Below are 13,679 nucleotides of genomic sequence, written 5' to 3' on the forward strand. Positions count from 1 at the left end.
TTACACACAAACTAATTGCATATTTTGATATGAACGGCACAAAGCCACCGTATGAATGCAACGACGAGTCGTTTAACATCGTGCAATTTTATATTACCGGAAACACTGTCAATTCGACGAGCCCATTGTTCCTGTGTACACGGTAGGTGTGCGCAGAACAGAAACGTTCCGTCAATAAACACGACGGCCAGGTTCCGGCAGCATGTTTATAGACAGAAGTATGTCAAATTTCAGTGGTTGGCGGCTCGCGCTCCAATTACGTCGACACTGAAAGTGACAGGTATTGAAAACGACCGACAACGGGGGATGCTAGAACGACGGAGGCAAACGGAGTGTACTCCTGTCGCTCAATGAACAAAAATGTATCCAGTGATCTGTCTTAAAAATGACGATGACGGTTGATGGCCGATCGTAGACATAACCAGGACAAAATATAATGTGGTCAGCTACATGTGGGAGAAAATTTAAGGGATGGTTCTCCAAGACGACATAAAACGAAAATGAAGAATAAAAGAATCGCGTTTTCGACTTCATTTTTGAGTTATTGTCAATTTAAAATCCGCCTGAAATGCGGCAACCCGACCAACAGAGCTGTACGTTGTGTACGTCATAGAGGCGCGCGACGTACACCTCTGTTGGTAGGGTTGCCGCATTTTAGGCGGATTTTTAGTTGTTGATAACTGAAAAACGAAGCCAAAATCGCAATTTTTTTATTCTTCATTTTCGTCTCGTACTGTCATGGAGAATCACCCCTTAGATTTTCGTCCACCTGTAGTCGAACACTCTGTATATATATACGGTAATGTAATTATTACCATTTTATGGTACAAAGCTGATCACGTATCTTAAGATTCTTAAACAAATTTTTTTTCTTATTTTTCTATCCAAAATGGAGGTGCTCCGAGGCTCGACACCTTCCACACTTTTCGACCTGGAATAAAAACAAAGAATTACCTTCGAATTTGCTAGAGAAGTACGCAGGGACTTTCGAAAATGTTCAGAAATGGCAGGCATTTGCAGTCACAGTTGCAATTTTCAAAATTCGGAAGAGTCTCGAATTAAAAATGAGTAGATGAAATACAGAACGGGATAATAACTCTAGAATAATTTAAAAATACTATAATATTATCTTCAACTTCTTAAACATGTTAACATTACAGTATCTATCAAACTTTGTAGCAAAGAAATCAATTTGTTATCTTTACAATCTCAATATTCGTAAATTAAAAATATTAGAATCCGCCATTTTGACAGGTCCCGTAAACTTAGTGTTAGAACGGAAAATAAGTGTTGATTTCACTCCGGTTTGTCGTAGCTCGGGTAGAAAGTTTTGCATGAAGACCCGCAGTGTACCAATCACTGTAACCAAAAAAAAAAAATATGTAGTTAAAAAATAGGGGTTAAGCATGTCGGTTTCGATTGGCTGAGAGAAACAATCCGTCGGTCGTGTTTCCGTGAGAACCACTTGCCGAGTCGGCCACGGGAAGGAGGTAGAAGAGTGGATGAAAGAGAGATTAAACGGGGCTTCCTCAAGAGAGTGAAGATACCTGTCCGATTCTCTGTGTGCGGGGTTCGTCTCGGTGAAAGGGGTGAAACGGAAAAGCGTGTTTCCAGGCGGCTCGGCTCGGCGCGGCTCGGCGCGGCTTGGCTAGGCGCGCGCGAAAAACGAGAGGGAAAGAATCGACCGGAGGGAAATCCAAGCCACGTACCGCCCCCTTCCCCATTTATCATCCATCGCATCCGGCGAACAGTTGACCTTTCTCCCCAGGCTGATTCCGACCTGGTCTCTCTTGCCTCTTTGAAATCGATATTCGCTTCTTTTCCTTCCGCCTGCTCGATCAGCCACTCGAACTTAACCCTAGATACACACGCTCGCCGCGCCGCGCCGACCCGCTTCCGCAACGCGACTCATTTGAATGCCTGGGGACCGCGACGTGCCGGGCCCACCCCCCGATAAATTCAACATCAATTATTCATGCCGAGAACGAGCGTCAATTATCGCTGGAAAATTCATTTCACTTCGCACGGTCGGCCGTTTCTGTAATACAAAGTAACAAGAATTAATCTCGAAATTTTCGTGTCCTCACATAATTCGAAACCAGAGCTTGTCGTAAGGTACTCGATCGAGATAGATCGCAAACGATACACGCGTAGGATCTCATTTGTTAACTACCGGCCCAATCAAAATGATTGGTTCCTAATTTTTTCTTTTACAATTACTGAGATTGTAAAAATGTTTTCATCGGAAACTTTTTAATGAACCTCTTCATTGAAGCACATATTACAATAAAAGTTATATGAAGTCTGAATTGGCACAGTCTTGTCACTGTTACAAAGCGATATACGTTAGTCGCATTTATTGCTCGGTGGTTCTAGTGTTAAATAAATAACAATCACGTCCAAACCTCTTGAGGGAGCGTATCAATGTTCTTCGCGTCTCGAGTGATAATTACTTATTCCAGGAGATAATTTATTATTAAAATTACAATTGCAATGAATAAACTAATAATAATTAGAAACGACAAAAACATAACATAATAATAAACATTTATTATTTTTTATTATGGTAATAATAATAATTATTATGATTATTACTATTATTTAATAATCATACTGGCTCTATGTACATTAGCCTAAACTATAAATTTAACACAATATTTTAATTGCATATCGTGTAGCAAATTGATGATTCTCAGAAAAGCTATTTTCCAACGTTCTTATGCCATTCAGTGCAATCAGTGCAACCGACAAAAGATGGGAATTCTTGAAGTGGTAATTCGAAGACTTATTTCCACACTAAAAATACTATCACAATATAATTGAGAAAATACTATGGAAGGGTTGAAGATTTTTAGACGAGAATTCCAGGAAAATAATAAATCACTTCGTTTCTTTACCATAAAATATTGGACTGTACTTTAGAATGCGAGAACGGCAAGGGACAGTACAAGAAGCATGATGAATTATTAAAACCCTTCTCATGCTTTCAAGACGAACGAGAACCACCTTACCTGTTAGATAATATCTTCAGTGCTCGGAGATGAATGAAGGTTGTCTCAATACAATCTTCTATTCTTTACCTTGTACTTTCGGAGGAAAGAAGTTCGTTATTAATGATATTTTCCGGGATGAAAAAGAGACAGTCTCTACTAACGTCCATTTCTATCATTTAAAGCATTTTGTCTACGTCCAGTGCGGAAATCATTTTTATAACAAAAACACAGGCAGTTCGATCAAATTTCTTTTGATTTTTTCATTAAATTGCGGACATATTAATGGGTCTATAATGATATTTGCTGAAATTAGCATCTACTGAAATTTTGCGGTAAATACTTTTAAATTAGTAGACGTATTTATGGGTCTATAATGGATATTTTGCTGAAATTAGCGTCCACCGAAATTTTTGGTAAATACTAAATATTAACTAAACTAAATATTAATTTACTAAAATCAGTTAACTAAAATATTAGTTTGTCTACTTAACAAGGCTTGTTTACTGCAAAGATGCATTAAGGGAAATTATTCAATAATTCTTGAATATACAGAATGATCGGTGATACAACCGAAAAGGGGATGATTACGCACAAAAAAATGATTCGAAAGAGGTATGCATGAAACTATTTTTGCAAAATAAAAATTTTCTGCGTCAATTGCGGAGTAGCCTAATCAAATAAATCTAACATTTTTTTGTCGGTTATAAAGATACTGTAAAAAAACGATTTTCTTGGGAAACACGAAGCAACGTTTCAACTTTATGTGCATACTGTTTTTTCGTTACATAAAATCACAAAATGGTGGAGTTACTCGGCTCAGCCGGCGTTCGAGGCGTTTCGATGGATCTCGTGGCCGTTTATCTCGAACGATGTCTCGTTCTCGGTTTCCCATTTTCTTGAAAACACACACACACCGGAACCAGGTGTCGTTGAAACGGAATCGACGGCTTGATCGAGGTGGGCGGCTTCGCGCGAATTGGACCACGTCGGAGTCCTCGTTTTCAACTTCGTCAGAGAAAGAAGAGGAGGGGAGGGTAGACATAGAAAGGGGGGGGGGAAGGAAGCCGGCGAACTTTACCCGCGAACTTTCGAAACGAAATTTTCGCGGATGACGTCACCGCTCCGACACGTCAGCCAATCGCGGATACGTCAATACCTTTTCGATGGGAATCGGAACCGAGTCTCGGCGTCCCCCATTCCCTCGGTATACCCCATGCCGGGTAACGTTGACCGGCAAGCGAAAGAACGCCGCTGCTGGAAATTCCGGTCTCTCTCGAAAACGATTTCGATTCTTTGATAAAAGGAACCCGATAACTCCCGATACCCGACGCGACGTTTCGACTCGAGTTTTCCAGAGGGAAATGGGAACCCGGGGAAATTCTAATCGTATTACTGTCAATCAAAGCGCTCGCGCGCGTTCGGTTTCTTCGCGATATTGTAAATTGCGTTTGCGGCGGATCGACGCGTCTCGGGATTCTTGGAGATGTATCGTCCGATTGTAGATCTTTATGCAACAAGCCTCCAGTTTCATAATCATGTCGTTCATTTTATTCTATTGGGTTGTCCGGATAGTTCGTGCCGATTTCTAAGGGAAACTCAAACGCAGTACATTTAAATTTCGATATACATTCATTGAATTATTATAAGTGCCATTTCGTTCCATAATCTTTCTCCACCTTTCACGCGTTTTTCGGCGAAAAACTTTTAAATCTGATTTTTTATGTCGATAGAAGAGTTAAAGTTTTTGTCATTATTCAGACCTATCCTAATGCCACCTCCAGAAAAACGGTACGAACTTTCCGGACAACCCAATATTTTCGCTAAAAAAGAAATGATATACATTCGAACGGCTGTGGAGACTTTAGAAACTTTTTATTCGTCACTGAAAACACCGGAGATTTGAAGATTGAAGTTTCCTCTTTACAATGACGCCTTAAAAATTGATCTACGATTTTTTTCAGCGGTTTTGTCGAGCCTTGAGTGATGTGCTGAAAACTTTACAGTAGTACAAGTTGCAGCATGCACTTGTTCGTCGTCTCAGTCCCATAAAGAAGTGAAAAAAAAATCGTACATCAGTTTTTAAGGAGTCGTTATATAGAGGAGGTTATCATCTACGAATCTATACTACTTTCAGTTAGGAGAAAAATTTTTCAGATTTTTGGGAGACGTTTGAATTTGAAGCATTTTTTAGGAAAAATAGGCATTCGGTTTCCCACCTGCTGCATCATGTAAAAATAGCTTAAAGGAAAATACAGTGTTTACTTGATATTTGTCCAAAACACGGACATATATCGAGATATACAAAGACACATATAAAGGACGGGGAATTATAAAAAATTATAGTTTCATTTTTATTATAATTATAGTTAAATAATTAAAATAAACGTACAGATCTGTTTTTACAAGTCTAAACTGTTTCTCCGGATTCTTGCTATTAATAAATGGCTATCTTTTGACCGTTTCATATACAATAGGTGGCAGAACAGACAAACAGTGGCCATGCATCAATATTACGAATAGAATTAGATTTGTATAAATCAATAGATCTATTTCTGTGGGTTTCAATTGTTGTCCCGGAATTGATTGAATTCCAATTTTTCATTCATGAGTGAAGTTTTAGAAATATATGAAGAGACAGCGGATGTTATGCATTTATGATGAAAACGAGTAGCTGCAATTTAAAACAGCAAAAACATTAGCAAAATTTAAATTATCATCAGTATCATTTTTATTTAGAAAATTTTTACTTTTAATGAATGTCGCTTTGTGTTTGAATAATTGTTTGTATAATGCCATTTGAGAAATAACTTTTTAAAAAAATATTTGGAGGGAGAACAATTTTGAGACCAACCTCTGATAGATCATACATTTATTTATGCATGCCTACAATAAAAATTATAGTTATGACTGTAGTTATAGCCATAGTTACTCGCCATCTTGGGATAAAAGAGAGTCCTGTTTTTTTAATTTTTATGAATTATTGTCACTGCAAAAATCTATTTCATCATTGTTAAATCATTGATTTTGTAAACTATATTCTTGAAGGAAATGCCAAAAAGATTTTCTTTAAAAAGTCACACTACATCACCCACCCCCTTAACACGTTGACTGCCACACCAAGGATCATAAAGATCACTCCAAATCAGATCAGCCAATTTAATAATATTCTATGGAATAAAAATAGTTCTCGCAGAATAAAAATAATTTATATAATGGAACCGCTCTGTAACTTGCAAATGTCTATCAAAATTTCTAATTCTAGTATAATATAAATATTAATATAAAAATTCTAATGTTCAATTAAAGGCTGTCAAAGTGTTAAACGCGCCGCTCGAAGCGATCGCTATCAACTTTCAACGCACGAGAAAATATTATTCTGTCTGTTTCAGACGAAATCTCACCTTGACGTATTGGCAGATGCCATTTTGCGATGGGCAAACGGACGCTAATTCCTTTGTTGACGATGAACCTCTGACCTATGTATAAAATCATAAGTCTGACGAGTTTACTTCTTTATACATTCACCTATATATATATGTATATATATACGTATATAAATATATGTATATATGTGTATATATATACCAAATATATACATACATATACAAATGTATATGTATATATACGTATATATATGTATATATATACATACATATACATATATACATACAAATATAAATATAAATACAGTATATGATATATTCCCGTGTATGTGTACGAGGACACACGCTCTCGTGTACCCGCACACATACAAAATGAAAAATCCCTATATATGAAGAAAAACAAAAACTTGGTTTCACTCACAGCGAGTGTTCTTCTTGCAAGTGACAGGCGCGAGGGAGGAACAAATAAACAAATTCACTTGTTCTTATTTTTTTTCTTTTTTTTTCCGGAAAGATAGAATTGCGATTTGTTTCGTTCGAATGTTGATTGAAAAAGCTGCTTCGATTGTTAAACTCAGAAAAGATTTCAGAACTTTAACACTAAATCTGTCAACCACTAAAATCCGACTGATATGCATTGTCTTATAAAAATGACGAGTTTTACGTGATTTTTGTTACAATATGTTAATTATGAAAGAAAAACTCTGAAACCGGCCATTTTGATTCAGCCGGTGATTTCAATAATTGTAAGATAGATCATCTGGAATTGTTTATTGACTGACGGTGGTGGGTTTAGTGTTAGAACGTTCAAGTAAAAGATTCACCGAGCTAAAAATTCTCGAACTGTTGTGAATCTGTCAATTTTTGAGAATTTTCTCTCGAAGCATCGACTCTGGAAGACTCCGCCATTTTGGCTCAGAATATCCTGATTCCCCGAGGGTCGCCATCTTCCAATAAATTCCAGATTTTTCAACACGTTGATGACCACACTACTACCCCCCAAAAATCTCATAAATTATTAATTATAAATATCTGTTCAATAATTTAAATTTATCGGCAATTACGTCTTTAACTCACAACTCCTAGCAACTTCGATTTCAAATTTGAAATTACTGACGCCAGGCAGGGAGTCTCCATCTTCCAAAAAAATGTTGATAACAATAAAGAAACGAGATGTGTATTTTATTTCGGACGTGCTGGAATCCAAAATCTCTTCGTCCCTGGAAAATTAAGCTTGGACCTCTCACCGTGAGTTTCAAACTTAAAGTAATGTCCAGGGACTCGACATCTTCAGTTCCGATAGAAAAAGGAACGTAACGTCGTGTCGAGAGGAATCTCTTCAGAATTCCAAAGTACAGTGATTTCTCTATATATGTCGCCAAGGCCTAGAAGATAAACGTCGCGGAATTATCCCTACTAACGCGGGGTATACCTCGCGAGGGGCCGCGAAGCTCGAGAGGCCTCGGACGCCGAGGAGTGTAAACATAACACCGCTCGGGTATGTCTCCTGGACGATACATATCGCTTGCAAGACCCGTATTGTTGACATATATCGAGAATTCACTGTAGTCTGTGCTAAAACGTATCGTCTAATCTCAGCACGATGATTGAACGCGTCCTCTCTGGTCCCTTCTCCACAACTTGCAAGGAGAAGGCTGGTTGACGAGAAAACAAACACCCTGCTCGCATTCTCCCCTATTCTCCCGCATCGTCTATTTTGCAAAACGTTTTCCCTTTCTCCCGCATGACTTTAAACGCATAGAGAAAGCGAGAGAGAGAGAGAGAGAGAGAGAGAGAGAGAGAGAGACGTTGAAATCAAACTCAGGGGAATGTAAAGATGAATCGTCTCTCGAGCAGCACCCAGCCCCGGAAACGGTCGATCCTCCGAAGGGTGCCGGGATTAATTTCCGACGTGTGAGCTCGTTCCAACACGTTCCATGCTGATCCAAACTGATTTTTCCAGCAAACAAAACTCTTCCCACCCGGCGAGGAATCACTATTATACATTAATACCAAACGCTATACGTTGCGAGAAGATGGCGGCGGGATATGCGGATCCGCGACAGAGCTTCGCCTAGTTTAATATTCATAAGGAATTTGAAAATTTTACTATGCCGAAGATAAAGTTGTCTTGAAGTTCCCGAATGTCCCGGGATCGTCTACCAGAGAGTGAGAGGGAGAGAGAGAGAGAGAGAGAGAGAGAGAGAGAGAGAGAGAAAAGTTGAGCAATCTTCGCGCGAAAGTTTGTCTTGTTTGTTCCGTTGCGAGAAGAATTCGGTTTCGGCAGTTCGCGAAACAAATTCGCGCTCACGCTGTTGCGCGTTTGTCGTCGACCATTTTGTTCGGTATTTTCGTGAACAGTACCTACAGTAGTTTGCGAATTAATGCAAACACACGAATATCTTTAATGTATCAGTTTTTTAAAGTTGGCAACATGACTATGTCAGTGGTAGCGGCCATTTTGTTGACAAACTAGTCTGAGCTGAGAGGTATTGACGTGTCGTTAGTGGATAAGTCTGTAACAAATTGTATAATTTGTAATCCTAACCCTAACCCTGACGACGCGTCAATACCTCCCAACAAACGTACAACAAAATGGCCACTACCGCTGACATAGTCGTGTTGCCAACTTTAAAAGAACTAATAAGACATTAAGAGTATTGCTGTGTTTACATTAATTCCCACACTGTACCTACGGTGACTACGAAATTTAAGCGAATCAATTTCGCATAAATTTTGCCAATTTTCAGATGATTCTTATCGGCGGAACGTTCTCGCGGACCTGCCTTAAACGAATATGTATCACAATGTCTTTTATTCGACACGGAATTATTCGAAAAGTGTGTTTGAACGGTGATACACATACATATATACGTAATACGATTTCGAAACACATTTTAGGGTAAACGGATATTGGATTAGCGTTTCTTCGAAGGAACTTCTGCGGAATGAGACTGCTCCGAACCGATCTTCAAGACAAGGATTATCTCGAATCTTTATAAAAGGGACAACCAGAGCATGATCAAACAGAGACGCTGAATTTGAACATAGTGAACGTAGAATGGTAATCGAAAACTTGTGGTCAATATTACTTGTACCTGAAACGCATCGTGGAATGTTACCTTTAATAAAAAAGAAAAAAAAAGAGAGAGAGAACTTTATCGAAAAAAAAAATAATTTATCCGAACTGAACGCTGAGCGCAGAGTCACTGTCGATGACTATACTGAACACACGATCGACCCTGTGCACACAGTGACCTAGGAAGAGGATTAGGATTGCCGTTACGTAAATTTGTGAACGCAAACTCAAAATGTTTATTTATATCTCGCAGATGGTCAATTTCAACCTACTCAAAATTAATAAAATGGAGCCTTGTGTAATTCCGAATTACTCTGCTCGGAAAAATTTCAATTTGCATGAAGGTCTGCGTTACAAGATTCGAGAAAAATTCTTTTTGCTTCTCCCTCGATTTATCGATCCTCTTTCTAGATCATTTTGAGCAGATCGAAAAGAAAAAACCGCTGCGAAGAGCCGTCTGTGATGTTCGCCGAGGTCGGTCACGGTTCGAATCAAAAGTTAGCAAATCCGGTGAAAAAATTCGCGAAATATGGCGGCACGCAACGCGTTGGACGAGGCTTAGCCCCCCCCCCCTCCGGTCGATGGCGATTTAGGGATCTTCAAAGTCAAAGTACAAATTAAGGAATGGGCCCGAGGTTTTTTCAATTGGGGAGATGTTTAGGGGTAAACACGTTCGCGTGCGGCGGTGTTCGATAGTTAGGCCACTGTAATACTCTTCAGTCTCCCGGAAGCACCGGCGATCGTTCGATTCCGATCGATCGGCCGTTTCAACATTGATCGAGCGATTCCCGCGCGACCCGAACAACAGACCTCAAAACTTTCGACGACTTTATTTTCGTACGACACGAGAACGATACTACAGATCTATCGAAGACTGAGAACGAGAGCCAGCCGTTTTAGTTGCGAGGGGACCGGATGGACTTCCGGTTACGCGCGGCCATTTTGTCGACCGTGCCCGGCGTAGTGTAGTGATCGAAATCGGCTTAATAACTGGACGACATTATTTTCTGTTCGTCTGTGGATCGAGCAAACATATTTATTTAATAAATAAACTATGGATTTTGTGCATTTATGAATTATGTAAATTTAACCCTTGGTATATTTCCATAGGTGACTCCGCTGACCTTTTCGGAATAGTTGAGGAACACTGAAGTTGTTAATAATAATAATATCTCGACATAGGACCTTGAAGCGTTATGACATGTTATTTTCGATTTATTAAAACGACTAAATTTTTCATGTGACTCCTAGTTCATACAAACGACATGGAATATTTTTATTTTGCATAAAAATTTACAGTCTGTCGGTAAAATCACTTTCTACACTCTGAATATTTTCTCGATTTTCTTTGCAACAACAACTCCTATCATTTCAAGTATTTCCGAAGTGAAAATGTATATCAAAAGACAGTCCCTTGATCGATACTAATTTTCAACGAGTCTGTTTCACTAATTATAGTAGCTAGATATATTGTTTATCTGGAAAAGTAAAAAGAAAATTGATATTGTAAGGTACACTGCGTGGTTGGACTAGACTGGATCGAATATGTGCATATTTAAAAGAAATTAATGAAATAAATAAAATGGGAGTTGCTGTGAATAAAATTGACGTCACATATTTATATTATGGAAACAATTAAAAAAAGTACTCTGAAGTTCGTTTGCTAACAGCTCGAATTAAAGATTCGAACAAACTCGAGGAAATCAGGCTGGCAACGCTATCGAGACATATCGCTCTGACTTGCTATAACCAAAAATGTCCTCGAAGCATCACCGACTTTTATCCAGTTCGAATCCCGATTTTGATCACTATGGAAGCGCCAGCGACCCCGTCGATCCCCTAAAAGCCAATTACGCTCGACCTGGAGCACGGCGCGCGTCTCGGAAGGTCGCCGAGGGGGTGTCGCCAGAAGAGGGGAGGGAGCACGGATCGAGGGGAAAAGTTACCCCCTCTCTGCCAGTACCGGACTAAGCCTGATAGAGACGGAACACGTCACGTGACCGGGCCGCGACGGAAGCGTGGGGTGTAGCGCGGTAGAAGGGGAAATTAGAGTGGGGGTACAAGTCTCGATCTGGCGACACCGCGCCCAGGTGCAGGATGAGAAACAGTGTACCACCTTCCTGGAACGAAAAAGCGAAGGGGAAAGACCTGGTCGCAGAATCGTCACCCTTGGTTGCCGTTTTCCAGGCGCCGCGCCGCGTCGCGACGCGTCGGATCGTCGCGTTCCCGCGCGCTGTTCTTCTCCGTTCTGTTTTCCTCCTCGTTAAAGTAAACATTAGCTTAGCGGGTAACTGTTTGACATTGTCTCGAGCGATACCTACCCTTTTTCTTTTTTCTTTTTCTGCAAATTACTCGGAACGAAGTGGAGAGGCGAGCTCGTGGGTGCTTGAACCTTGAGTGGAAAGATTCCCAGCCTGTGCGACGGGATAATTGTTTCTCGCTTCTCTCGAGGAGGACCTCGACCTTGGACTGGCTTGCGTCGAGCTTTCGAGTCCGAAAAATGGCCTGCTGAAGACTGATCTATAGCGTTTAACTTTTGGATTTTTTTCCGGGAGAGAGAATCGAGAGCACGAGAAGCCCCCCTCCCCCCGGTTATTATCCGGTGGATTAGATCAATTTCCTTGATCGGCGGGCTTGCGCAATATAATGAAGACACACATTCTTTCCTGATTGCACTTTTGTCTTGCAAGATGTTCATTTTGGTCGATTTGTAATTATTGAAGAGTGGATTATACAAGAGAAGCTGAAGACAGCTTTAAACTTATTAGGAGACCATAACCCGGAAATCTCCATTTTTTTTAGAAATGTCACCTGACATGGTCATGCACTGAGCTCTTCAATTTCACGTCTTTGAATGACGACTTTGATGCTCTGGGTCAAAATGGACCCGGACTCCGCCGTCGAAGGGTCAGTTTAGAGCTTGAATTCTTTTGGGAGTAGAGTCATTAATTTAATCAAGATGGATTTTTTATTTCGTAGTATCCATGGCTGGACCAATGAAATTTTTACAGAATAATTTTTTTTAAATTTTTGCACCTATTTCTTTGAGAACAACGTTGATCTTATTTAATTGAAAATATCTGAAGATTCGAACTGACTGTTGGAAAATTAGAATTTAGATGGTACGTGGGAACTCCGGGTCAAAGTAGACCCAAGTCCTGGCATTCTGACAGTCTGATGACTGTCCATTTGATCTGAAGCCTCTGAAAGCATGTTCTAGCTACTCAGCTCTTCATTTAAATTGTTCATTTAATTTGCTACCACCCGAGGATAAATAACGTTTAATCCACTTGATCGAAGGCATGCTGCTCAGATCTTCGTGTTCCATTTAAATTGTTTGTTCAATTCAACAAATGCTTAATTTTACCAAGTGTCTCCATTGTCTTATGCAACCCCTGTACCTGATTTCGCTAGTTTCCCTTAGACCAGTGATGGGCACGTTTCCCCCACCACCGTCTTTTTCGTACAGTGCGCACCTTCGCTGCGCAGCGATGCCTCCGTCTCTCCCTTCGTACGTCCCGCCATAACAGAACCCGTCTTATGCTGCCTTATGCTGTCTATCCACATCCACGAGGCACCGCTGCGCGCCTTATGCTGTCTATCCACATTCACGAGGCACCGCTGCGCCGCGAAGATGCGCGCTGCACGAAAGAGATGTTGGCGGGGGAAACAGGCAGCTGAGGGGCCCCTACCGTGCCCACCACCGCCCTAGACCATAGAAAGAGAACGATCCCTCGGTTAGACGAAGAAGTTAGTTCCTCTTCTACACGATGAAAGAAGCAAACGGGCATGCCTGTCCAGGTGTGTCGAGACACGATCGAAGTTTCGAGTATTCCCACTTCAAGGTCGCCGAAGGTCACCAAAACTCGAAGACCAAGATACAATCACCGACGACGAGCCTCTCGGTCGAACGCTCAGGCTGTCGATGATCGAGACGTCTCGAGACGCGATCATGCGTATCAAATGGACGATACTTTTTGGCGTACTGTCGTGTGTTTTCGCGTACGATGTTCGACGGATGAAGAAGAAGATGATGAAGAGAAACGCACGCGGTCCCAAGAGATTGGGCAGCCTTCAGAACCCGTTGGTTACATTGTAATCTCGTTTCGTCGACTAGACTTGTAAGGTTTTACGATTAAAAACATAAACAAACCAAAAAAACAAAAACAAAAACAAAAAACATACACAACTCTAGAATTAACGAACTATCGCTAGATTAAATAT

At 40.4% G+C, this 13,679-nt stretch overlaps 1 protein-coding gene across 3 annotated transcripts in view; it reads left to right on the forward strand.

Annotated features, from left to right (window-relative positions):
* The window catches only part of Jeb (low-density lipoprotein receptor domain-containing jelly belly protein), a 50,975-nt gene that overhangs the window by 17,490 nt on the left and 19,806 nt on the right, over positions 1–13,679 (forward strand). Inside the window, exon 3 of one of the 3 annotated variants that reach the window (XM_076787849.1) lies at positions 6,383–6,570. The exons of the other annotated variants lie outside the window; for them this stretch is intronic. Coding sequence (XP_076643964.1) covers positions 6,383–6,442 — 60 coding nt within the window. The 3' untranslated portion in view covers positions 6,443–6,570. Of the gene's footprint in view, positions 1–6,382; positions 6,571–13,679 lie in introns of those variants that run through there. 3 annotated transcript variants of the gene reach the window in all.

This window comes from Halictus rubicundus, chromosome 5 (genome assembly GCF_050948215.1).
Source record: "Halictus rubicundus isolate RS-2024b chromosome 5, iyHalRubi1_principal, whole genome shotgun sequence".
Classification (NCBI taxonomy): domain Eukaryota; kingdom Metazoa; phylum Arthropoda; class Insecta; order Hymenoptera; family Halictidae; genus Halictus; species Halictus rubicundus.